Source organism: Poecilia mexicana, unplaced genomic scaffold (assembly GCF_051168715.1).
Source record: "Poecilia mexicana isolate PSO_F unplaced genomic scaffold, ASM5116871v1 scaffold_10, whole genome shotgun sequence".
NCBI lineage: Eukaryota > Metazoa > Chordata > Actinopteri > Cyprinodontiformes > Poeciliidae > Poecilia > Poecilia mexicana.
In genome coordinates, this window is record NW_028263379.1 from 29,783,855 (window position 1) to 29,808,013 (window position 24,159).

The 24,159-nt window shown below is 39.9% G+C and overlaps 3 protein-coding genes across 3 annotated transcripts; 2 read left to right on the top strand and 1 right to left on the bottom strand.

Moving 5' to 3' along the window:
• Positions 1–649: 649 nt before the first annotated feature.
• Positions 650–5,446, bottom strand: dcps (decapping enzyme, scavenger). Its single transcript, XM_015005539.2, has 6 exons — positions 5,190–5,446; positions 4,747–4,897; positions 3,733–3,878; positions 3,525–3,638; positions 2,757–2,867; positions 650–1,241 (listed from the first exon to the last, which is right to left on the bottom strand). The coding sequence occupies exons 1-6, from the start codon at positions 5,391–5,393 to the stop codon at positions 975–977; spliced, it is 993 nt and encodes a 330-aa protein (XP_014861025.1). The 5' UTR covers positions 5,394–5,446; the 3' UTR covers positions 650–974.
• Positions 5,447–6,862: 1,416 nt separating this feature from the next.
• ids (iduronate 2-sulfatase) lies at positions 6,863–21,332 on the top strand. The gene is made up of 13 exons (XM_015005537.2): positions 6,863–7,157; positions 7,551–7,687; positions 8,407–8,584; positions 8,688–8,776; positions 14,958–15,158; positions 16,766–16,936; positions 17,031–17,157; positions 18,216–18,386; positions 18,772–18,878; positions 20,052–20,168; positions 20,574–20,684; positions 20,879–21,004; positions 21,084–21,332. The coding sequence occupies exons 1-13, from the start codon at positions 7,085–7,087 to the stop codon at positions 21,162–21,164; spliced, it is 1,689 nt and encodes a 562-aa protein (XP_014861023.1). The 5' UTR covers positions 6,863–7,084; the 3' UTR covers positions 21,165–21,332.
• LOC148157172 (uncharacterized) lies at positions 8,818–13,062 on the top strand. The gene is made up of 3 exons (XM_088009792.1): positions 8,818–10,657; positions 10,970–11,492; positions 11,601–13,062. Exons 1-3 carry the CDS (start codon positions 10,586–10,588, stop codon positions 12,752–12,754), a joined length of 1,749 nt encoding a protein of 582 aa, XP_087865918.1. The 5' UTR covers positions 8,818–10,585; the 3' UTR covers positions 12,755–13,062.
• Positions 21,333–24,159: the final 2,827 nt, after the last annotated feature.

The following is a 24,159-nucleotide window of genomic DNA, read 5'->3' on the forward strand; positions in this document are numbered from 1 at the left end:
GGTGAGTCTGTTGATTTTCTCCAGATGTAAAGTGTCAAACTGCAGCCAAACAGTTCAAAGATGGTTTCATCATGTCATTCAACTCCCCCAAAGGTCTGAAAATCCTTTCGATGTTTTTCCAAGCCACTGATGTTTCTTTAGCCAGAGCCATTTCCTTAAAGGGGCAGTATTATGTAAAACTGATGTTTTTGAGCTTTACATCATGTTATAGCATTATTCTCTCATCAAAAACATACATGGAGAGTCGCTTTCAATCTTTCATGCATGTTTGAGATATTCTTTAATCACCATGGCAACCATTCAGCTGTGTATAACACCTAGCTGGACCTAGCTCCGCCTTCAAGGACGAAGCTCCTCCTCAGAACTACAGTTTTCATGCTTCTGAGCTTCCACCTCACAGAGCAGACTCCACTCAGCTCCTTCAGACTAGCCAGAAGCAATTAGCAAACACCTGGTGGATCTGCACATCTACTGAGCTATAAATTTCAAAGTCAAATTTCTTTTAAGCCATATTTCATATATAGAATTTTTATAACATTAAAACATATTTGGTTGTGCTAAAAATAGCACTTTGTGGCAGGGAAACACATAATACTGCTCCTTTAAAACACAGAAACAGCAAAATAAGCAAAAGAAACGGGAGGCAACAGAAATTTTCTATTATGTTTATTTTCTTTTAAAACAAACAACAAAAAAACCTAAAATTCAAATAAAATAATTCAAACTTATAAAAGCCTCAGTCTGTTGAAAAGCAAAAGGGAAACTAGTTTCTAAATTCATTTCGGTCTTAGAGAGGTTTCTTAACATTTGAAGGGAAAGTTCAGTAGAAAAATACTTTAATTCAGCCAAACAATATGTAAAATGTATTAAAATACACACAAAAAAAACTGTAAAAAAAAACAAAACAACAACCTTAGAGGAATCATAAGAAGGTCACTATTTAAACCCATCTGAATTCGAGAGCGTGGACTCAGTTAGAGCCTCCCGGCTTCCTTGAACCGGCCCAGCAGCCCGTCGTCCGCCCTTAGGGGGAACCACAGCGTCCTGGTTCTGTAGTACTGCGGGTCAGTCTGCAGGTTCTGGATGACGTCGGACAGGAGGTGAGCCCGCTCCACGCCGCAGCCCGGGGCGTCATGGCCCAGCTTGGTGAAGTGGACGTGGAGGTGGTAGTAGGAGGGCTGGTAGTGCAGGTAGACTCTCAGTTTGCTGGCCGGAAGGTTATAGCGCTCCAAGATGGCTGCCTGGACCGCAGATATTACCATCGTTAGCGTCTTAAATTGTTACAAATCTCTTATTTTAATTTTTTTCTCCACTAGGGGGAGCCAAAGAATACTTAATCCTCTAAAACCCACTGTTATGTTACAATATCACTGTTTCAAACTAGGAACGCACCGATTCACTTTTTTCACTCCAGATACAGATATCTGAGGTTTAGTAGTGACAAAAAAAAAATTATATATAAAAAAATGTGTGTGGCCTCCATTGGTTAATAAATTTGATTTCCATTGATGATTTTTGTGTGATTTTGCTGCCAGCACATTCAACTTTGTACAGAACAAAGTATTCAATGAGGATATTTCATTCATTCAGATCTAGGATGTGTTATTTGAGATACACCGAGCTAAGATCCTGTGGGACTTCCAGATCCAGACAGACAAGATGGTAATGGCGAACCAACCGGACATTGTGGTGGTGGATAAAGAACAGAGGAAAGCCGTTGTGGTGGATGTAGCAATACCAAGTGACCACAACATCAGGAAAAAGGAGCACGAGAAACTGGAGAAATACCAGGGCCTCAGAGAGGAACTAGAGAAGGCCTGGAAGGTGAAGACCACAGTGGTGCCTGTGGTCATCGGGGCCCTCGGGGCAGTCACCCCCAAACTGGAGCAGTGGCTACAACAGATCCCAGGGACAACATCAGACATCTCAGTCCAGAAATGTGCAGTTCTAGGCACAGCCACGATACTGGAGGAACCCTCAAGCTCCCAGGCCTCTGGTAGAGGACCCGAGCTCAGAGGATGAAAAAGACCACCCGCGGAGGGTGAGGAGGGAATTTATTAAACATAATTTTAAGCTCAACCTAAATTACAAATTTATTTGATAACAAGAACAATAGGTTGATTACCTTGGTCAAAACATGTAAAAAAAAAAATCGTAAACAGCAACAAACCTTCTGTCTAATGGTTCAGAAAGGGAAACGAGGAATTCTAAATATGATGTAAAAATAAATAAAACATGACATACATAAATCTGCATTTACAGACTGGGCTTGTTGTCATAATACAACATCTAGAATTTTTTTCGATATCGGACCTGATACAAATATCAATCTCAAATCGGTGCTTTCAAACAATAAAAATGTGCAAATGTTGACTTTTTTCCTGTTTTACTCAGAGATTGGACCACATTGTTCAGCTTCAGAGTGCTATTGGATAGGAAATTCGCATATAAGCTCCTCCCAAACGGCCTCTACTTGGAAAAACTTTGGCTTAGCAAGAACCTTGTGATTCACTGCACCAGATTAATCAAAACAGAAAGAAAAATATCTTCAGACGTTTTAAGTGATCGTTACAATATCTAAGACGTGCAAATTGGGTGAAAAGCTTGCGGAAAAATTCAAAACAGATGACGTTGTAAAAAATATTAAACATTTTCATATAACCTTACAAAACCTCAGGTCTTGTAAGGTTATTTTCTCCAACATATCCAACTAAAAAGCTAAACTTTTTCATGTTTGTCTAGGCCTGGGGTCTCACCTTTCCCTTGTGGAAGATGTTGTGCAGCAGTGGCAGATGCTCCGACGACAAGTCTCGAAGACTCTTGATGTCTTTCTGACGAGCGATGGCGATCAGGTAGAGGTCGTCCACCTGAAAGAGTGAAAAATGATCCTGTGAGACTTGACAGAGGAAGGCGTGACTGAAAGTGGGGTAAATTACCTCCACAGTGATCTTATAAATTAAATAATCTCCTACTAGTGATTATTCAATGCTAAGGAATTACTGACTTAAAACAAGATTCTATATCTTCCTGAAAAGTTACTTGTAATTTAGTTTTGTCTTACTTCAAGTGTATGAATATTTTTGCACTAGAAACTAGACAAAAAAAAATTACATGGTAAGATTTTGTTTGCAGCGCTAGCTTTCCCTCCTTCTCTCTCTGCGCTTTGGCACCCCAAGGCACCCGGTTGCCATGGCACACGCACCATAACAACCGTCTGAAAATTAAAAAAAAAAAAGGAAGAGCAAAGATCCTTCCAGTTGTGCAGCATCCAGAACCAAAGGGGATAATTGTCCGAACATTCAACCAAAAGCTGTAAAGAGACGGTTAGCTCTTGACTGAATTCTCAGAGAAATTCACAAAAAAATCTGTCTTCTGTCATCAAACGTGTTTTTGTCACCCATGAATAGATGGCAGTGAATGACAGACTAGGTTTCTATTGCACACATCTGTTTTGGATACTTGTTGGGATTTTTTTTTTTTTCGTGTGAAATAGCAAAATTGCCAGGAAGGTTCTGGTCTTTCACCTGTTTTTGGTCCCACTTTAGGTCAGGAAGCAGGACAAAGCCGACCTCAGGGTCCGGATCGTCGTAAACCACCCGCTCTGCCTCGGCCTTCTTCTCCAGGATGTTGTAGACCCACTGGACGAGGAAGAAGGAAGCAAACAATCACAGCTCGCCCCGAGACGTGAAACTGTAACCAAGAAAGTCGGCGGATTTTGTGTAGCTTCCTCACCTGCAGGCTCAAACTCTGCTCCTGAATGTAGGGCAGCGTGACGGAGCGGTAGTCGTCCCCGGTCTCTTCCACCAGGAAACTCTCCTGCCGCCTGTACTTCTTCACGTGTTTCTCTGTGGCTGGACACACCACCGTGGTCTTGATCTCTGCGAAACGAAGCAGAGCCCTGGAGAAAGCGTTCTTGACCTCTAAATGTTTGTGTACTGTCAGGATTTTATGCAGTAAATCAACAGAAAGTTGTGGAAAATTGTGAAGTGGAAGGAAAATGATGCACAGTTTACAAATTAAAGGGATGGTACTATGTATTTCTCATAATATGTGCCATTTTATAGAACAATCAAATAACTATGTTACCTTCAGTTATTATAAAAAGGTATATATATATATATATATATATATATATATATATATGACTTTGTAATTAAACACCTTAAAATTAAGCCTCTGTCTCTTTAAGAAGCTCCTTTTCTTTTTGAAACTCCACCTTCAGGAAGTCATTACAGCATGGCTCCTCTATTAACCCTTTAACGTTTTTACCAGCGTTGTGCTTAGAAGTAGCTCCTATAATGAGCTCAGCTGATGCTCAGTTCAGCCGATGCTCAGCAATTAGGTGTTTTCCAATTGCTGCTGGCTAGTCTGAAGGAGCTGAGTGGGAGAGTCGTGGAGGTAGACTGATCTGTGAGGCAGAAGCTTAGAAACTTGGAAACTGCAGCTCTGAGGAGGAACTTTATCCTCGAAGGCAGAGCTAGGTCCACCTAGGAGTTTTGGACAACTGAATGGTTGCCATGAAGATTAAAGGATTTCTCAAACATCCATCAAAGCAACACTCCAGGTATGTTTTTGATGAGGGAAAAACATTAAAGCTAAAAAAAAAAAAGGTGATCTTACATGATACTGCCTTTTTCAAAACAAAAAAAGAATAGTGCAGCCAAAATCAGGACCCAGTTCAAATCTACATAATTTCATACCACTTAATATGTTTATGAATGCTTTTGCTTGCTGTCCTGTATTTACCATTGAGGTGAGGGGGCGCCTGGAGGCGGTAGGAGCTGTAGATGTCGTTTCTCATGTCCAGCCTGAGCTTGGAGTCCCTGAAGAGCTCAGCCAGGGAGTCTTCTCTGACGGGGGTCTTCTCCAGGACCACCACGGCCTCATCACCAGCCATCTGAAGAGGACATGCTCAGCACCTCTGTTTCTGCAACATTATCTATCGCACTCACTTTGAAATAAATCAGTGCAAGACCTAAGAATGTAGGACTACTATTTTGAAGTAATAAACCGGAAGTGAATAACGCACCGCCTTCTTACAACTTCATCACACAGCTTTCAACAAATATCAGAGGTAAAGGCATACTTCCAGCCAATGAGATGATCGTAAACTCTTTCACTGAGCAAAATAAGCCTATTTTATGTAATATAAATAAAGTGAAGTTCGGTTAAATTAAAAGGAAAAACACCTTTCCGTGGAGAAACATGATTTTCTCCCGGGCAGAATCACTCAGCACGCTGGTTGTTGTGAACGTAGAGAGAATGTTTTCCCATTCAGGTTCATTTCCGCTCTCCTCTCCATTTTTGTCGTCACCTTTCGCCCTCTTGGCTTCACGAGACAACTCTTCGCCTTCAGCGCTGGAAATTTCACGTTTAGCCGCGACGTTCGCCATGTTCGAGCCGCTGCCGCTGCTGCGATCAAAGATCGTCTCCGTCTGAAAGCAGGGCACACTCTGCACAAGAAGACTAAGCAAATTTTTCAAATCAAATGCAGGAAACTCAGAGTATCTGCATCTGCTTTTTATTTAAGTAAAACACCTTCCAAAATGATCAACAACAACAACAATAATAATAATAATAATAATAATAATAATAATAAATCAGTACTTATTATTTGCTTTTTAGACTAGCAAGTAACTCAAATATGTTTATGTGTGATTTAAAGGAACATATAAGCTTTTCAGTAGAAAATAAAGAATGAATGATGGAGAAAACTAACCCACATAATTAAAGATTGGCTAAACAAACAAATAAATTAAATACATCAGAAAAATAATTAGTCCCCCAACAATAAAGGAAAAATATTTCATTTTTGTAATTAAAAAAAATATAAAAATCACAACAGATTGCAAGTAAAACCACAATAAGAAAAAATTTTACAAATAATTTCATTTTGAAAAAAAAAAGCTTTGGTTGTGTTTTAACTGTTAACTGAATATTTTGCTGATAAATGAAATGCATTTGTCTTCATTGTTTAAATTATTTGATTATTTAAAAAATAATTTTGCAAGAATTAATTTTTAACCAGTACAATAATCATAATTGTTGTGTCATTCCATAAACAAAAGGGCAAGGATACTAAGTGAACTTAAAGTTTCGGTCTTATACCGTAAAAAGACAAGAATTTACAGAGTCTTTTTCTGTATTCACATAATCAATGTACACATTCGCTGACATATACATTGTAGCAATTTTTCACAGAGTGAGACCTCATTAGGTTGCCTTTTATATAGTCAAGTTAGACGTAATCAGAAACAAAACAGTCGCCTATGTTGTGTTTGCAGCTTAAAATTTCATTATGAGATAGTTACCCTGTGGGTTTGAATTTGAAAAGACAGTTTAGAAGGCAAAACAAAAACACACGGTAACCCCATCTGAGCCGACGAGAGATGGTAATGAGATTACTACGATAACAAGCCTCTTATTATGTTTAAAAAACATAAAAGGTTTTATGTAAGTTAAATGTAATAATATGGAGAGCTATTGTCCTGTCTAATGGCATCTACACCACAATACGACCTTATTATTTTAATTGTTAATTTTTTTTAAATAAATGGAGTCCATAAAGACAACTAGTTAATAATACTACCATAGTAAACAATACTAATAAACAATACTTTGTCCACGCCAAACAGGAACGTTCTAACCCAGAGGTGTCAAACTCCAGTCCTAGACTTCCACTGTCCTGCACCGTTTAGATGTGAACCTGCTGCACCACACCTGATTAGAATAACTGGGTCATTAGCAGGACTCTGGAGAACTTATCTACTCTATAAGGAGGCAATTAAGCCACTTGACTCCGGTGTTTTGTACCTGCTAGATCTAAAAACTGCAGGACAGCGGCCCTTGAGGAATAGAGTTTGACACCCCTGTGTCCAATAAAATGATTGACGGGAACTTTAACTAGTGAACGCCTTCGCTCGTGCCAAAATGGAAAGCTGAATGGACCAATGAGCGCGCAGGACCTCGCTGACTCATTAACAGGAAGTTATTTAAGCAGCAGGACCTAGCCGCTAAGTTTATGTTGTTGTTTCACTAAGCATGTGGAAGGCATCCTACGTGAAGTCCTCTGAGCAGCGCAGAAATGAACCCGGGAGTTTTTACGTGGCTTTTCCTACTGTGGCTTCGTTCACGGACACTTGCTGCGGCCACAGCAGGTAGATAACTCTATACCAGGAGGAAGTAACTCTAAAATGAGCTTTGTTCTCTTTTACTGAATAATTTGTCAGTCATTTCTGTGATTGTGTTGGCGTTGTTTGTTGTAACTTAATGAGTCTTAATCAAGACTCATTAAGTATTGTCATTTTTGTCTCACACGCTAACGTTAACTCTTCATATTTGCTCTTAATATGAGGTTTATACCTCATAAAAAGACTCAGTGGGTCTTTTTTATGAGGTATAAACTGGACATTAGCTGAAGTGAAATTGGCTTTTATCTGTTTGTTTCAAACTAAATACTCTGCTTTTTTTCAAGCTTCTTCTCCTGTCACCTGGTATTGGTGTGTTAAAGTGTTTCTAGAGTTAAACCTCTAAGGTCTGCTTGTTTTCAGAGAAGAGTAATGTCCTCTTCATCATGTCGGATGATCTGCGGACATCCCTGGGTTGCTATGGAGACACACTTGCGAAGTCTCCCAACATTGACCAGCTGGCATCCAAAAGCCAAGTCTTCCTCAATGCGTTTGCCCAGGTCAGAGCAAGATTTAGTAAAAATTTGAAATGACTTACAGCTTTTAAACAAGAATGTGTGTGCTTTTTATTTCCACTTTATTAGGGTAAAATTGTAAGCTTTTAATAAAAATTGATTGCAAGCTACAAGGAGCAATTAACTGTTTTTCTATAAAAAAACAGAACTCAAAAAATATCCAATTCTGTTCAATATTAAACACTTAAACCACAGGTGTCAAACTCCAGTTCTGGAGGGCCGCTACCCTGCAACTTTTAGATGTGCCTCTGCTGCACCACACCTGAATAGAATAATTGGGTCATTAGCAGGACTCTGGAGAACTGATTTACACAAGGAGGAGGTAATCAAGCCATTTCATTCCAGTGTTTTGCACCTTTGGCACATCTAAAAACTGCAGGACAGCGGCCCTTAAGGACTGGAGTTTGACACCCCTGAAAACTAATACTAAATGTTATGGGTGTTGTGTACGTTTCCTTGATTCTTTGGATCAAAGTGAAAATGCAAAAGTGTTGTTGTATTGTGGCTATATACAACATTTTACCAGCAACCACAGGAGTAATTGTTTCATTTCAGTGTTAAGTCATTAGCTTATGAAATGCATTTTGTTTTTATTTTTTACTCCAGTTGCTCATACTGTGTGAATTATACTGGTCCATGCCCAGTTGGGACAGGTTAGGCCTCACTGATGTGTTTTAGAGCCATTTCCCCCCCCCTTACTCCAGCAAGCCGTGTGTGCTCCCAGTCGCACATCCATGTTGACCAGTCGCAGACCGGACACGACCAGACTCTATGACTTCAACTCCTACTGGAGAGTCCACGCTGGGAACTACACGACTCTGCCACAGCACTTTAAATCTAAAGGCTACTACACCATGTCAGTGGGAAAGGTGTTTCATCCAGGTATGAACAGTGTGTTTTACTGGAAGAAAATCCTAAAAACAATTTGAAATGGTTGATCACAAGTTTAGCCCCTTGTGCTTATATGTCCTGTTTCTTTCCATAGGAATTGCTTCAAACCACACTGATGACTACCCCTACAGCTGGTCTGTTCCTGCATATCACCCATTTTCCTTTAGATTTGAGAAGCAAAAGGTACGAGTTGCATGTTTGAAATGTGGTTATTGCCTTGCATGGTAGTATAACAGCTGGTCCTTCACAAGGACAACTTATCCCTGACTAACATCTGACAGTACTCTCCTGTGGTCTGTATGACAAACTCTTTCAACAAGGTAAATTGATTAGCACACATTGTAGGCATAAGGATCAATTGAATTGACTGACTTCTCAGTAGAAGAATGCACTGTAAAAGCACTGCTGACCACTGAGCTGTGATATTGTTTCCGCCTTATATTTGTCATGATTAATGGAGGGATTTAGACATTCAAATAAGTAATTTAGAAATTAAACATTTTTTGTAGGTTTCCTTGAAACAAAATTGAAATCAAAATAAACCCAGTTCCATGTGGACTTAATTAGTATAAGATGATGTTGTGGTCCTTTGTGTGATTCTATCAGTGTTTACCATCATTGTGGAGGAATTCAGACTGAGCCATGCTGTTGTGGATTTTCTTCTGTTTGGGACCATTGTCCCTTTTCATTTCACATTAATCTCTCTGACACATGGCTTCACATTTGACTCTACGTACTATGGCATACAGAGGAGTTTATGGTTGACTCAGTGACTCCAAAGGGCCCAGGTTCTCAAAAATATAACCAGTCCTCCATCACTGACTGACAGTTGGTACGAGTTGCCATTCAGAGATGTGATTATAATGTCTGAGGACTGATTCTAGCTGGTCAAGCCAATGCTTTTGGATGGATAGCGAACTTTTTCAAACATTTTCGAGTTGGATGGTTGCAGACTGAATAAAAAAACTCCAATTAAGCCTTCAGGTGAAAGCTTGCTAAACTGGATATAAAGGATTTCTACTAGAAATGTCGATCAGGGTTTTTTCTTGCCAATTCCGATCACCCGTGAAGGCCGATCACTGATACCGATCACATAATTATTTTTTTAATCATAAGCACTACCGGTTACATTATGTAGCTGTGCGCTGCTTCACCTATCTGATCCTCCATATGTCTTTTCTTACTGCAGTGAGCCTCAATGTAGCCAAACTCCGTCAAGTATGGCATTGTTTTTATGCCATATTAGATTCATCGTGTTGATGCATTTTGACGTGCTTCACCCCACATGCTTCAGTTTTCCACCGCAACACGCAAACTTCCCCATTCACTCAGCGCGTTATAGTTCCATATCGCTTAGGATTTGTTGCTACGCGTTTGCGCAGTGTGAAGGAAAGAGGAGACCAGCTGCACAGGCAGGCTGCGAAATGAGAAGCGGGTGATCGGTTTGTGTGATCGGCAACAAGAGACCGTGATCACCGATCATACACTTTTTCACGGAAATCGGCCGATTATGATCGGTGGCCGATCGATCGGCATACCTCTAATTTCTACGAACATAACCCTTTCTTGATTTGATTTAAATAAATCCTAAGAGTCTACCATCTGACTCCATACTTGTGATGCACCTATATTATCGATTTAAGATACAAAGTGTTTCTGCAGCCAGTTATTGAAGTTCAAACTTCTGGATTTAGTATTGCAATTTTTCTTTCTTACAAAACATTTAGTTTGTCCCACAAACATTCATGTACAATTCATGAAAAATATTTGAAATGTAAAACCAAATTCTGAGCAAACATTTCAATTGCACGTCTCCATGGCGTCACCAGAATGTTGAAGGCAGTGTAACATTCTGACGACGTGTCACAAATCAAAACCCAAGCTGCAGAATTCTTTTTTTACTGTCAGACAAACTCTGAACCTTTGAGAGAAACTGCACTTTTTCCCCCCTGCGATTATCACAATCGATCTGGTCAAGGTTTTGTTAGCCTCATGGCTTCTCCCAAGAGAACAAACTCCTTCATGCAGTGGCATGGAAACGAGAGGCGTGGGATTCACAGTAATGTAAGTAACAAATTTCCACTCCATTTGAAACTTTGTTGTTGACTGTTTTATTTAGATATAAATATTTTATTTAGATGGCTGATGTAATTTGAAAGCTTAAAACCAAAGTGTAAATGCTGCCTAGTTTACGAGAATTTACAATTTTAAGAGCTTTTTCAAATTAAGAGATTTTTGTTAAATGTAGAATTGTTGAATGTAGAATTGCATTTAACTAGTTCAGTTATTTATGGTGTTATGAATTATTTAAATTGAGTAGTTCTAATTGTTGCAAGTGATTGTTGTGAGCTGGATCGGTAAAAATTTGTTTTGCAGACCGCAGACGGCTGCAGCTACAACTCCCGGATGCTGGCGATGCAGAGAGTTCAGCATGCCGACAGCGTTGCCCTCATTGAGCGCATAGAAAGGCTGTGCGACTCTGTGACGACCAGGAACAGCGCTGTTCTGAAGAGACTGGGTCGCTCCATCCGGCAGAAACCCTCTCCCTCACTCCTGGCCTTCCGGCCAAAGCCATCCGACTCCCCCTGGAGACGCGCGAGCATCAGGAAAACCTGCTACTTTCCTCCTATAAATGGGAAACAGAGAAGCAGCCCAAACAAGGCCCTGGATAATCTGGCCTGTGAGATGACTGAAACTCTGGGCCGAGCCGGAAAGCCACGCCTCAAAGCTTTGGTTGGATCTGTGGACACACTGAGCACCATGGACCCCCACATTCCCAGTGAACTCACCTCCATTTCACTGAACCCATATCTGCCATTGAGGCTGCCTCCTCTTCCTCGTCTTCCTCCAACCTCAGCAAATGGAGCATCTCGAATCCCGGTGAAAATCAAACGAGCCGGTTAGTTATAAAGTCGACCAGCAAACTTTACCTATAACAGCAGGCTAAGATGTTAAAACCCCTGAAATGTATCCAGCTGAGCTAACAGACTGTTTTTGCTTTTGACAGAACCAGACCAGAATGTATCCGGATGCAAACAGCGTTCAGTTTCAGCCAACGTGGAGCAGATGATGGAAAGAGGGAATCGGTTCCTACTTATCCACCAACTCCCATCTAAAGCTTCAGCTCCTCTTGCAGAGACTCTTAAAGTTTCTGCACTGACTCCTAAAATTGCACCTCCTCTTGCACCTCTGCCAGAAGTTGAATTGCTTCTTAAAGCAGCACCTCCTCCTTCTAAAGCTGCACCTCATAAATTCGCACCTCCTCGTAAAGATACACTTCCTTCTAGAGATGCACCCCTTCCCAAAGCGGCACCTCATCTTAAATCTGCACCTCATAAAGCGGCACCTCTTCATATAGCTGCACCTCCTCCCAAAATCGTTCCTTCTTTTACAGCTGCACCCCTTCCCAAAGCGGCACCTCATCTTAAATCTGCACCTCATAAAGCGGCACCTCTTCATATAGCTGCACCTCCTCCCAAAATCGTTCCTTCTTTTACAGCTGCACCTCTTCCCAAAGTGGCACCTCATCCTAAATCTGCACCTCATCCTAAAGTCACAATTCTTCATATAGCTGAGCCTCCTTCAAATGCTGCACCTCATCCTAAATCTGCACCTTCTCCTAAAACCATACCTCCTAAAACAGCACCTCCTAACATCATTCCTCCTTTTACAGCTGCACTTCTTCGCAAAGCGGCACCTTATCCTAAATCTGCACCGCCTCCTGAAGTTGTAGTTTTTCAGATAGTTGCACCTTCTTCAAATGCCGCCGCACCTCCTACAGCTGCACCTCTTCCCAAAGCAGCACCTCATCCTAAAACCACACCTGCTAAAGTCGCACCTTCTAAAGTTCTGCCTCATCTTAAAGCCACACTTCTTCATATATCTGCACCTCCTAATGCTGCACCTCCTCCTAAAGCCCCACCTCTTAATACAGTGGCAGCTCTTTCCAAAGTGGTACCTCCTTCTAATGCCGCAGCTCCACTTCTAGATGCTGCACCTCATCCCAAAGTTGCACCTCCTCTTATAGCCACACCTGTCCTCAAAATGTCTCCTCCCCCTAAAGTCACGCCTCCTCCTACAGCCGCACCTCCTCCTACACCAATCTCTCGTCACAGAAGACGACATAAACGAACCATTTACCACCAGAGGTATCGCAGATAGGGTGTGCCCTTTCTGCGTGGGACTTCCCAACAGTTGCATCTTTCTTTTCTCCTCCTTCCCACATTGTCCATAAATAATTCAGAAAAAGTTTGTAGTATGCTGCCAATCAACTCCAGTGTTCAAAAGTGGGATCCTCAAAGTCCCAGTTTCACTTTTGATTTCAGTGGAAGCTTCCAAAGAAGTAAAACTCAATGAAACCTGTTCCTCCTAAAACTGAAAACTGACATACAGAAGCAGCTGAATATGTTTGTAAAAGTGTTTTTGAGTTGTTGGGAAAGTTGCACTTAATAAAACCTTCATGCAATGTGTATTGTGTATTTGTTTCTTGAAACCTGGATAAACTCAACATTTTAACATGTCACACAGAAAACAGAATATTTAAGACGAACATTTTATTGATGATGATACACAGCAAATCTTCACTAAACCAGTCTGTAAGAGAGGAAAGTATAAAAGGAAATGGGAACCACACAAACTCACTGATGATACAATTCTACCTTAAGATTAAATGTCAGATTTCTTTCTGCTCCACTGTATATCTGAATGCTATATTAAGATGCTCTGATGAAGCAAGATGACCAAACGCAACCATGTTTTTTCTTCAATGGGACAAAGCATGAGGGGAGAGGAAGGGAAAATATTAGACTGAAGAGAAACGTCTTACTGTTGTAGGCTATTCTGCACAGCATATCTACACTGTAATCTGTAAGGAGTCTATTTAGGTGCTGATGGTGCCCAACATTGGAAGTGACTTTTTTTTTTTTTGCTTTTAGTATTTACAGTTTTTCTTACTGTACATTTAGTTTTTTGTTGTATCCAGGAAAACAAAGGTTTTCTTTCTGCTTTCAAATCTCACAGGTGTTCATTTAGCCTCTTGTTTCTACGTTTACTTTTTCCCCTCATTTTATCCTCAGATTTTACAACAAATTTTGCCGTCTATCTAAAGACATCTTGTCCAGACCAAGCATTTTGTACCTGCCTCAAGAGCATTTTGAACTTATTCCCCCCTCACCCCACCACCTTCCCCTTATAGTCGGGAGTCTGAATTTCCCAAACGTTTGTCTCAATAGTCCTTAGGGTCAACATGTGGCAGTTTGTCACAATACTCTGTCCAATTACTCCAAAACTAAGCCTCTATTATTTCCATACCCACAGTTTCATCTTCAAAATTTTGAATCTCCAGTTTAGACTTTCTGTCAATAGGTTGGATTTGGATTAGATGGGGACACAATAACACAACCTTGTGGTACTCCAGTACTGATTTGAATGTGGCAATTTCAAAACAAACATATGGTGAGGACGTTGATGGCAGACTGGAACTTGGAGTCTGCTAGAGGTGCTTTGGATTGTTTTAACCTGCAATGTAAAAGGTTAAATGAAGTGTTGCGATACAAAATGGTGCCATCTGCTAAAAAAATGTCTAATCCTGACCACGCCTCACTTTTGTGTGTGCCTAGTGGATGTTTGTACCTGCAGCTAATACTGTAAATCATGTTTCTTTTGCACTGTTTATAACGCACTTTTACATTTAAAAATTGAAAAAGGGTAACTTAATCAAGCTTTATTTGTCACAAGTTTACATGTACAGACCAGAAAAAGTAGATTCTATGACGGTTGTTCAAAATAAGACAAATAAAAATAACTGGGCTAAAAGGCTGCCACGAGTGTTTGAAATGGTTGTCATGACAACATGTGGGTATGAAATGGGGTTCCAGTGTGTGAAGGAGTGAATGGTGTAAAACTGCTGTACACCCAGATATTATCCAGCTAAGCCTGCCACAATAAACGATTCATCAATTAACAGTATTAATTAAAATGAGCTCCATAATTCCCATTCTGTTGATTGAAGGGCAGTTTTGTTTACAAAGACTTCATAATCCATTTCATTTATGGCTTTGGTTTTATGAAGTTTTTTATTTCTATTTTTTATTTTATTGTATAACCTTGCTTTATTTAAAATCTTCCACTCCAGTGTTGGTGTTCTTTACAAAAGTTAGTTATGCCATTATCAATTATATTACTTGAAAATGATCTCAAAACAACAATATTATTTATCACAACAATTACTGGGGCAATTTATCATCCAGCAAAATTTGTAAATCATGACGGTCACAGAATGACTTTTGGACCTGGAGTGGACAGGAAGAGGACACACAATCAAAATTATCTCTAAAAGCGAATAAAGTGAACATCTCTTCTTCAGATGTGTAAAGGCGAGGACGGTCAGCTCCACGCCAACCTGCTGTGTGCGGTTAATGTGACGGAGCAGCCCGGGGGAACCCTGCCGGACCTGGAGAGCACCGACGAAGCAGTGAGGCTACTGAAGAGTCGGGCCAGCGACGGAGCGCCTTTCTTCCTGGCTGTGGGCTTTCACAAACCACACATACCTTTCAGGATCCCACAGGTACACAAGTTTTTATTTATGGCACAGCCTATGCAACACGACTTCTGTAAAACATGGAATTCATCAGAGTGGAAACGTACCTCATTAATCAGACTCAACCCAGCAGCAAGCTTCCTGATGAATTGGTTTTAATTGAGCAGCTTCTGATGCATTCACCGACTTCACGTCCTCACATAAACATCTCCCAACACATGCTGCTGTTATTGATTTTGATCATGTTGAGCAGCTGGGAGAGACTGATGTGATAACATGCTAAACAGGAACATTTGCAAATTTAGTTTTATGCAGCGGATTGTGTAAAACGACAGTCTGTGGCAAATTAAACATTTTAGCTGTGCATTGTCAGATGTTGGCTGAATGCAGCTGCATATCAAAGATATGGCTTGTCCTGTCTGATCCTCCTTGTGTCAAAGCTGAAACTGTGTAAAGTAAAAATGGAATTGATCTGGTGTTGAATTTGCTTGTGAAAGAAGAGCTTACAGATTGTTTGGTTTTAGTTCGTAATGCTATGAGATTAAACAGTGTTTCATATCCCTATTTATACTTGTTGCACTGCTGCCACAATTTATATGCATTTATTGGGATTTTATATACCATAGTGTGTAATATTTATGAAACTTGAAGTAAAATGTTGGTTTCGAGGTTTTTCAAACTAATTAAAACAGAGGAATTTGCTATAGGGATGCTTTTTCTTCAGAAGGGTCAAAAAAAGTTTATTGGGGATAAGAAAATGTTTGGAACTACACATGAAAAAATTGATGTCTAAGTGGCCTAATCAAAGTCCAGACCTAGCTCCATCTCTGAATCTGAGCTTGTTTTCATAAAAATTTCAGTCTCTACATGTGAAGAGACTTTAAGCGGCAACTGAAGTGAAAGGTGGTTCTGATCGGTATCAGCTCAGCCTGTATTAATCATTCATGCATTTTGCAAAATGATCAATTAAATCTCAGTTTTAATGAGATCTCACTGTGTTTGACTGGCTGCAGTCGTCGTTCTGGTCCAGTCTGTGTAATGCATGGCAGAAGGACAGCGATTCAGTCGCTCTGAATCGGATTCATTATAAACAATTCAGTCGGTCCCCCAGCCCCTAAATGAGCAGGCTGTTGTTGGCACAAATACGGCTGAGTGGGAGAGGTGGGGGGAGGTTATTGTCCTGTGAGAGGAGGCAGTTTTGCTTAAGTATGTTTTGGACAAATGCTCCCAAATCCTAGACAAAAGCAGACACAAAGCCTTTGTAAATGGTGTTGGGGAAATGAGGAGAAATAATGGCTCATAGGAAAAAGAGAATAAGCATGGAAAAATAGCATTTTGAGATAACCACTGAGTCCAAACAAGGAAAGAAAAAGAAAGTCGAGAAAACGAGAGGTACTGGTCAGGAGTTGACAGCATTGATTCTTGGAAATCTTTGGTATGTTTTATTTAGAAATCTCCAAACGGCTTCATGGAGGCGTTTTGTTGGTGCTAGTTGGTAGTATTCATTTTTAGATTAGTGGTAGTGAATAATTTAATGGCAAACATTGGAAGTAGATATTTCCATCTTTTGACAGACTGTCTCTTTGTGGTGGTTTTATCCATGTTTAACTCTTGAATGCCCTTCAATGTTCCAGGAGTACCTGAGCCTGTACCCCTTAGATGAAATGCCTTTGGCCCCTGACCCAGATGTTCCCAAGCTCCTTCCTCCTGTAGCCTACAACCCCTGGACCGATGTGAGAAAGAGGGAGGATGTTCAGAAACTAAATGTCAGCTTTCCATACGGACCAATTCCTAAAGACTTCCAGGTAAAAAAACACAAACCTTTCATCCTCTAACGATGGTGTGCTCCTTCTTCATCAATGAGGAAGTACAACAGTGTTGCTCTGCCATGTCTTCCAGCGGCGTATCCGTCAGCACTACTACGCCGCTGTGTCTTACATGGACGCTCAAGTTGGGAGGCTTCTCAGCACTCTTGATGCTCTTGGGTTGACTGACAGCACAATGGTGGTTTTCACATCTGATCATGGTTAGACTTTTATGCCCCAAAATTTGTGTTTTCTTATTATCTGGAGCTTAACAGGCATCTCTCATACAGATGTAGCAGGTTTACTTGCACACCCTAGTGAAGATGTGTAGAAACTGTAAAAGTGATCTTTTACCTCTTTTCTGGTCTTCACCTGTGATTTTTCACAAGGTTGGATCAGATGAAGAAAGGGATCTATGGATATTTCTCTTGGCACTTTTAGTTCTGGAGATCTGCTATCCTACAGGTTTCGGATGCAACCCTCCTCCAAACACACCTGCATAAAATGAACTTGTTACCAGGCCTTTGCTAAACGTTATGGCATGGTGAACAGGTAATTCACTCATTTGATCCAGCTGGGTTGGAATTAGGACGGTATAAACCAAAACCTTGTTGCTCCCTTCGCTTCGTCCAGAGGGTCTAGGCTCTATTGAGAAACGATTCCCTCCTAAAGGCACGCACTTGTCAAGATACGTTTATACCCCAGGTAAATATAAGGTCATTGATTTACTATTTAAAGTTCACGGAGGCTATTAACGGGTAATAAATAAACAAAAGAACAGTTGCATTTATTTAACTAGAAGTCATGGAAGATTTAGTTTAAAATGATTTTTTAATGCAACATTTTTTCTACTAGAAATAAAGCTGGATTTTTCTGAGGATATGCTACAATGAAATAAATGTATTTTAAGATCTTCTACACATCTTCATAAGCAGTGTCAGTAAATCGTTTCCTCCCTGAACACTTTTAAGATGTTCCACTCAACAATGACTTGCTGCAGTTCCTTTTGACCACCAGATGGCAGTGTTGTGACAGCAAATATCTTGTCATATAAAACTGCTGCTCTTTGTTCGCATTACCTCCCATCTTTAACAGCTGTTGTCCTTTTTTTTCTTTTGACAAACCTAAATTAATGTGAACATTTATGTGGCGGATGACGTGGAAAAAGTTGTACAAATATAATTAGTTCTTTTATTTGTGCTATGTTTCATCTTCATCTCTGTCACATCAGCGCTTTTTAATCCAAAATCTCAAATTGTTCCCCCTCTTCTTAAAACAGGTTGGTCGTTAGGCGAACACGGCGAGTGGGCTAAATACTCCAATTTTGACGTGGTGACGCGTGTTCCCCTCATCATGTTTGTCCCTGGGGTCACAGCCTCCTACAGCTCTCCAGGAGAGTCTACCTTCCCCTTCATTGATGTTTTAACCCAACCAGAGTACAGCTTCACAAGTAAGAACCGTCTACTGCAAAACCTTTTTAATGCCTATAAAAGTATCTGCTTTCCACAGCCTTAGTGCATATTTAAACAGAAAACTTGTGGGGTTTTAAGTGCTCTCATAAAGCTTGTTAAAACATTTTCTAATGTAGCCATTAAACTTTTAATGAAGTCGTCAATGTACACAGGGGGCTTGAAAGAAACGCATTTAGACATGGATACTCTTAGATATTTTGCCTAAGGATAGTTTTTTTTCTGCAAGTAAAAGTGGTGCAATGGTGATGAAATTCAAGTACATTAAATAACACATTTTCGGGGTACCTTCGCTGTCTTTGCTGGCTGTGGATGGTTAAAACTTCAACTGTATGACTTTGTATTTTAATGTTTTTTTGCTCCCAGATGCCAGAGTTATCCAAACCACGGTGGAGCTGGTGGATATTTTTCCTACAGTTTCTTGCATGGCCGGCCTCCCAGCACTTGAGGAATGTCCTGATGTTTCTTTCCAGGTATAAAAACCCAAATAAGTAAATTTATCCAACACAAGATGAGCTCAGAGTATCCAGGTATCAGGTTTGAGGTTTCATACTATAGATTTAACAGCTCAGATTGGAGATTGAGCTTTTTAATTATGGATGTTTTTACCTAGCTTAATATTATACATTAAGTAATTTTAAGCCAAACTATTGCACAACACAGATTCTTTTAGGTTCATCTGGATGGTAACTTTTTTTAATCAATCACATATAGCAGGCAGTTAAATGTTGAGCATAAATGTGTCATTGATGCACTTTTCTTGCTACTGAGAAGGAAATGTTCTGGAAAAAAATGTTAAGAAAAGTAACGGGTGGCTTTTCCTGTGCCAAAACTGATGATGTACAGTCAGTGCATTTACTGACATGGAACATCTGCAATATAGTTGATCCATTTTTCAAAAAGCCCCCAACCTTGTTCTGATTTGAAATATTGCAAGAAAATTGACATTCGTGGGAGAAAGGCTTTAGAAAAAGGAAGGCTACTGTAGCCCAACCCTGCTTGATGTAAATGCTGCTAATCACAGCTGAATTAACTCAGACCATAAAGCTGGAACTGACTTTTTTGTTTTTAAATATTTTAAAATTGAAAACACTTTTTTTTTTTATAGTTGAGTTCTACTTTTTCCTTCGTTAATAATATTGGCATGATGACCTGAAATTTCATGCTCGGTTCATGCTAACAGTTGCTATAGGTTTTGCCTTAGGCCTAATTGTTTTGGACTGTTTGACATGACAGTAGAAATAAGTTTTCCAGAAATTTTGGGAATCTCTGAAAATAGCTTTTATTTCCAGCTACTGAATGATTTTAATAAAAGAAAACAAAGAGCTGGCAGATAATCTGGAAAATCCGCTGTTGTGGCTCCAACATACACAGCTTATTTATGGCTTTGGTTGTGTGTGGTTTTTATTTCCATTTATGGATTTAAAATATTTTACAGATCCTGTGTAAAGTATTTTTTTACTAAAAGTTTCTTGGTCCTTGAGAGGGTGAAGCTACATTATTATGCTGTTATCAAGATATTACTTGAAAATAGACTCAAAAACAACCTCATGGTTTATCACGATAATTACTGGGACATTTTATCGTCCAGTATAATCAGTTACAGCTGCAGGCCGAATGTTTTACTGCCCTCTGCTCTGTTTCAGGTGGAGCTGTGCACAGCAGGAAGGAACCTGGTAGACACTTTTTACCAGACAGAACGAGGGATGATCCCTGAGCGCATAGCTTTCAGCCAATACCCTCGTCCCGCTGACACCCCGCAGGTAGGGCATTTACAAAACGCCACGTAAAGTTTCATCACGATGGTGAAATTAGTTAATCTAAAAAAAGATGTAGAGATATAAATAGTGTAAAATTGTTAATATAATGTATACTGTCACATGTATTTTGATATATTGAAAAATAGTTTAAAGTATAAAAAGAATAGTGTAAAGTGTGATTTGTTCAAAATAATCGTTATCACAACAGTGTCACAAAATATGGCGGTATAGTTCTAATCTCGCCCCTGACCTTTACCCTCTGTTTGTACCCGGGCTGCTTCCTCTGTTCTCTCCAGAGCCGTGAAGATGCAACAGCCTGTTCCTTGATACAATGACTTGGCAGCTGTGCAGAGAAATGTCCTCAGATAAATAAAAAAAACGCATCATTGCTCTAAATTCTTCTTTTAGAACAACTCTGACCTTCCTGATCTCAAAGACATCAAGGTGATGGGTTACTCGATGCGTAACTGGATCTACAGATACACCCTGTGGCTTGGCTTTGATCCCAGAAGCTTCCAGGTGGGTGCGTCGCATCCAAGACTCGCGCCATGACAGCTTTCTCCTATCTGCCTCTTGTCTTCTCTTCTAAACGGGTTGGGTTCTGCCTGGGGAGTTGAACGCGATGGATCCGTCCATCTTGTGCGTCTCAGACTTATCCCGTGTCAAAAAGTGGCTTATGTTTGTCTTTATTGCTCATTCGTCTCTCAATCTAGGTGAACCTGACGGATGTTCATGCAGGGGAGCTGTACATATTGTCAGTCGACCCCGAGGAGGATGAGAATGTCTACAAGAAACTGAACCACAATATGGTGACGAAGAAGATGGCCAGCCTTCCTCCTGTACGTTTTAATTGGCTTCAGTAACTAATCTTTTGGGGGGTTTTCTGAATAGTTTTTAGTTACTCTACTTATTTTTCAGGACACGAGTCTGCAGACAAGAATGAGGCTCCAGCTCCATTACCACACAGCAGGACTGAAGACGGACAGAGGGAAGGTGTGACGAGCATTAAACACAACAGATGGACTCACTGGGACAAGCTCAAAGGGAATATAGCTGCCTGAAAGGGATAAATACTGTGTTTATATATATATTAAAATCTTGCACTATGTTTCTTTTTTTTTTTACTTTGTTTGGTTTATGTTCCTAATTAAAAATGTTAAAACTTTACTTTTCACAAAGTAATTACTATTCCACAAAATAATCACCTTTCACGACAAGACTCCATCATGACTGGATGATGTGGCTGAAAAAATGTATTGAGATATAAAGGTTACATATCAGTTTATCGATTATTGATCAGGGTTTTGTTTTAATATGATAGACTGGCAGCATGACCTTTTCTGTTTTAGCCACATTTTTCACTCCTCGCCATTTTATTTTCATTTTTATTTTTAAGCAGTTTTTGAGGCATGATGGAAAAACGTGAAACTGCTGCTGCGCCAGTTTCTCAGCAGGTTGTTGCTAGGTAACCACTGAGTGAGTGAGTTGATGCCACCAGCCTTTCTTAGCTGGCAGTGTGAGTCTGAGCGGCTAAAGCCTTTCCTCTGCCTGCGTCGCCCAGGATGCTGAAACTTTACTGACATACCAACATGTTTTATCTTATTTGGTGCCACTGGAATCCTCACATCACACAACATGACGGATTAACAGCTGCTGCTGCACAAACCGCCTTGCACAATCACTGGCTGCTTTATGGAACGCATGCAAATTGACTTTAATAACATGGAAATCAATAAAAATAAAGGTAATGGGATTACCAATTAAAACAGAAGTGGGTTGGATACTTACCATTAACTTCACATGTGGCAGGTTATAAATGTTAAAATGGCACTAAAAGTGTTTTAGAAACAAGATTCAGTCACAATCCCAACTGCTGTTGATGGTTTCTACTCTAAATGGGACCACCAGTAAATGTTTTTTGGTAAAATCATTATGGAGGTGAATATTGTAAAAAAAATCTCTGGTTTTCAGCTGCTAATAAGTTCAGGCTTTGAGTAATCTGCATTTTTCCATTGCAAATTCAAATCAGTCTTCGTCATCATACAGTAGCATCATATACTGGTTTCAGTGTAGCCCATCCAAAAAACAAACAGGAGACGGGAGGCTGTGGCCATCATGAGGCGCTTCTCCTTAGGTGAGAATATCAACATCAGGGTTTTTCTGTCTTGAGTGCAAAACTGGGTTGATATTCCACTAATGTCGAAAAATCTCAATTTTGCAATAGCGGTGTTTCCATTAAGTAACTCTGTTAAAATTACACGTGACTAAGCTTGTTCATGTGATGAGTCATTAATTATATACCACGGCATCATCCTGTCATCGTCTTCGTGGTTTTTGGCCGTAGAAACATCCGGTTGTTGATCATATGATGTGAAAAAGTGTTTCCGTTGCAGTTTTATGAAATGCACTAATTTAGATACAGCTGAAAAAAACCCCTCATCCTTGTGCCAAAACTTAACCAAACATGAGATTTTTTTAAATTGCTGTTTTTGGAATTTTCAAAATTCCAATTTGCTTAGTTGTGTGGTCAATGGAAACACAGCTTTTGTTTTGAGCCAACTTCATGGAGAAAGATGGAGATTAATGTAATGGTGTAAACCAGACTGAACCAGTAGACTCCCAGTATCAACTGTTTTTAGTTGACTGGTTCTGGTGGTGATGTCTCTTATTTGTATTAAGCTCTTGAAACGGGAAGTAGGGAACCTTGGTAACAAACTGGGCTTGACGTTTCCTCATGAAGGATTTCAGATTTAAATAAATTTCCCTCTGAAAAAAAAAATCCCAACAGTTTTTTTCCTTTTATAGCACCCAGTCCTCCTCAGGTAACCTTTTAAATAAAGTCTTTTCCTTTCTGCCACAACAGCTGAGGGCGACTTGCACATCCTGTACTGTCGCCATACACTTTGACATTTTCGCTTTCACTTATGGCTGTTTCCCCCACAGTTGGTTCAGATTTAATTCGGGACCTGGAATGAACCGAGCAAAAAGCCACCGCCATAAAACCGTAATGCAAATGAAACGGAGTGTAGCTGCGTTTTTACTGCTGCTGCTGCAGCGCCTGACGATTTTTTGCTATGGCCATTTAGAAGAAAGCAATTTCAGCTTTAATTTGGGGTCTGATGATGAATGAAGAGGATTTACTCAGTCAGCTTCTTGCAGTCTGCAGCACCGGCTTCTCTTAGAGGGATCTGAGTGAATTCTGGATCACAGGTCGGATTCTGACGGGGTGAGAAAAACCCCCCAAAAAACCCTGAAGTACTGTTGTGTGGTTTTATATTTTGATTTCATATTGAACACCTCAAAAACATCATGTTTGTCTGTGTTAAAGAGCCTCTGGGAAGGAAAATACCACTTTCTGGAACTGGCAGGGTTTTTTTTTTCTGTTTCTCTGACTTTTTATAACCAACTATTAAAAACATTGTAATTTCATCTAAAAACATGGTGTGAGTCTCGTCTCACGCCTTTTTAAAATCTCCTGGCACTCATGCAGAACCATTTGCCTGAAATGAAGTACGTGTTAAAGATGAAAAGATAAAAAAAACACAAAAAAACATGGCAGCACTTTATATCTATTCCCTGCCAGTTTCACCACTTCCAAATATCATTCTCAGTTTGTTTTTCTTTTTCCTTTATTTCAGATTTTTAGATTCCTTTTGCCTCTGAGCATCTCAGCCTTTTGGCTCATCTTGTGCGTTTGCTTCAGTAAAACATCAGTGTTTTTGAGGTTTAAATTTTAAAACTAACAAGCATCTTTTCCTGCTGTCCAATTTCTTATTAGATCCTTTGGGATGCAGTTGGAGCAAACAGAGTTACATTCAACAAAACATTTTTTAGTACAGAAACATGGACTTAATGAACTGTTTGTTTAGGATCCCAGTTAGCTGGGGGTCCATAGAAAATTATTTCTAGGGGTCCTAGAAATCATTCAACTATATCTCGGGTAAAAATATTAACTACAATACATACAAAATGTTAAATTAATAAAATCTACAAC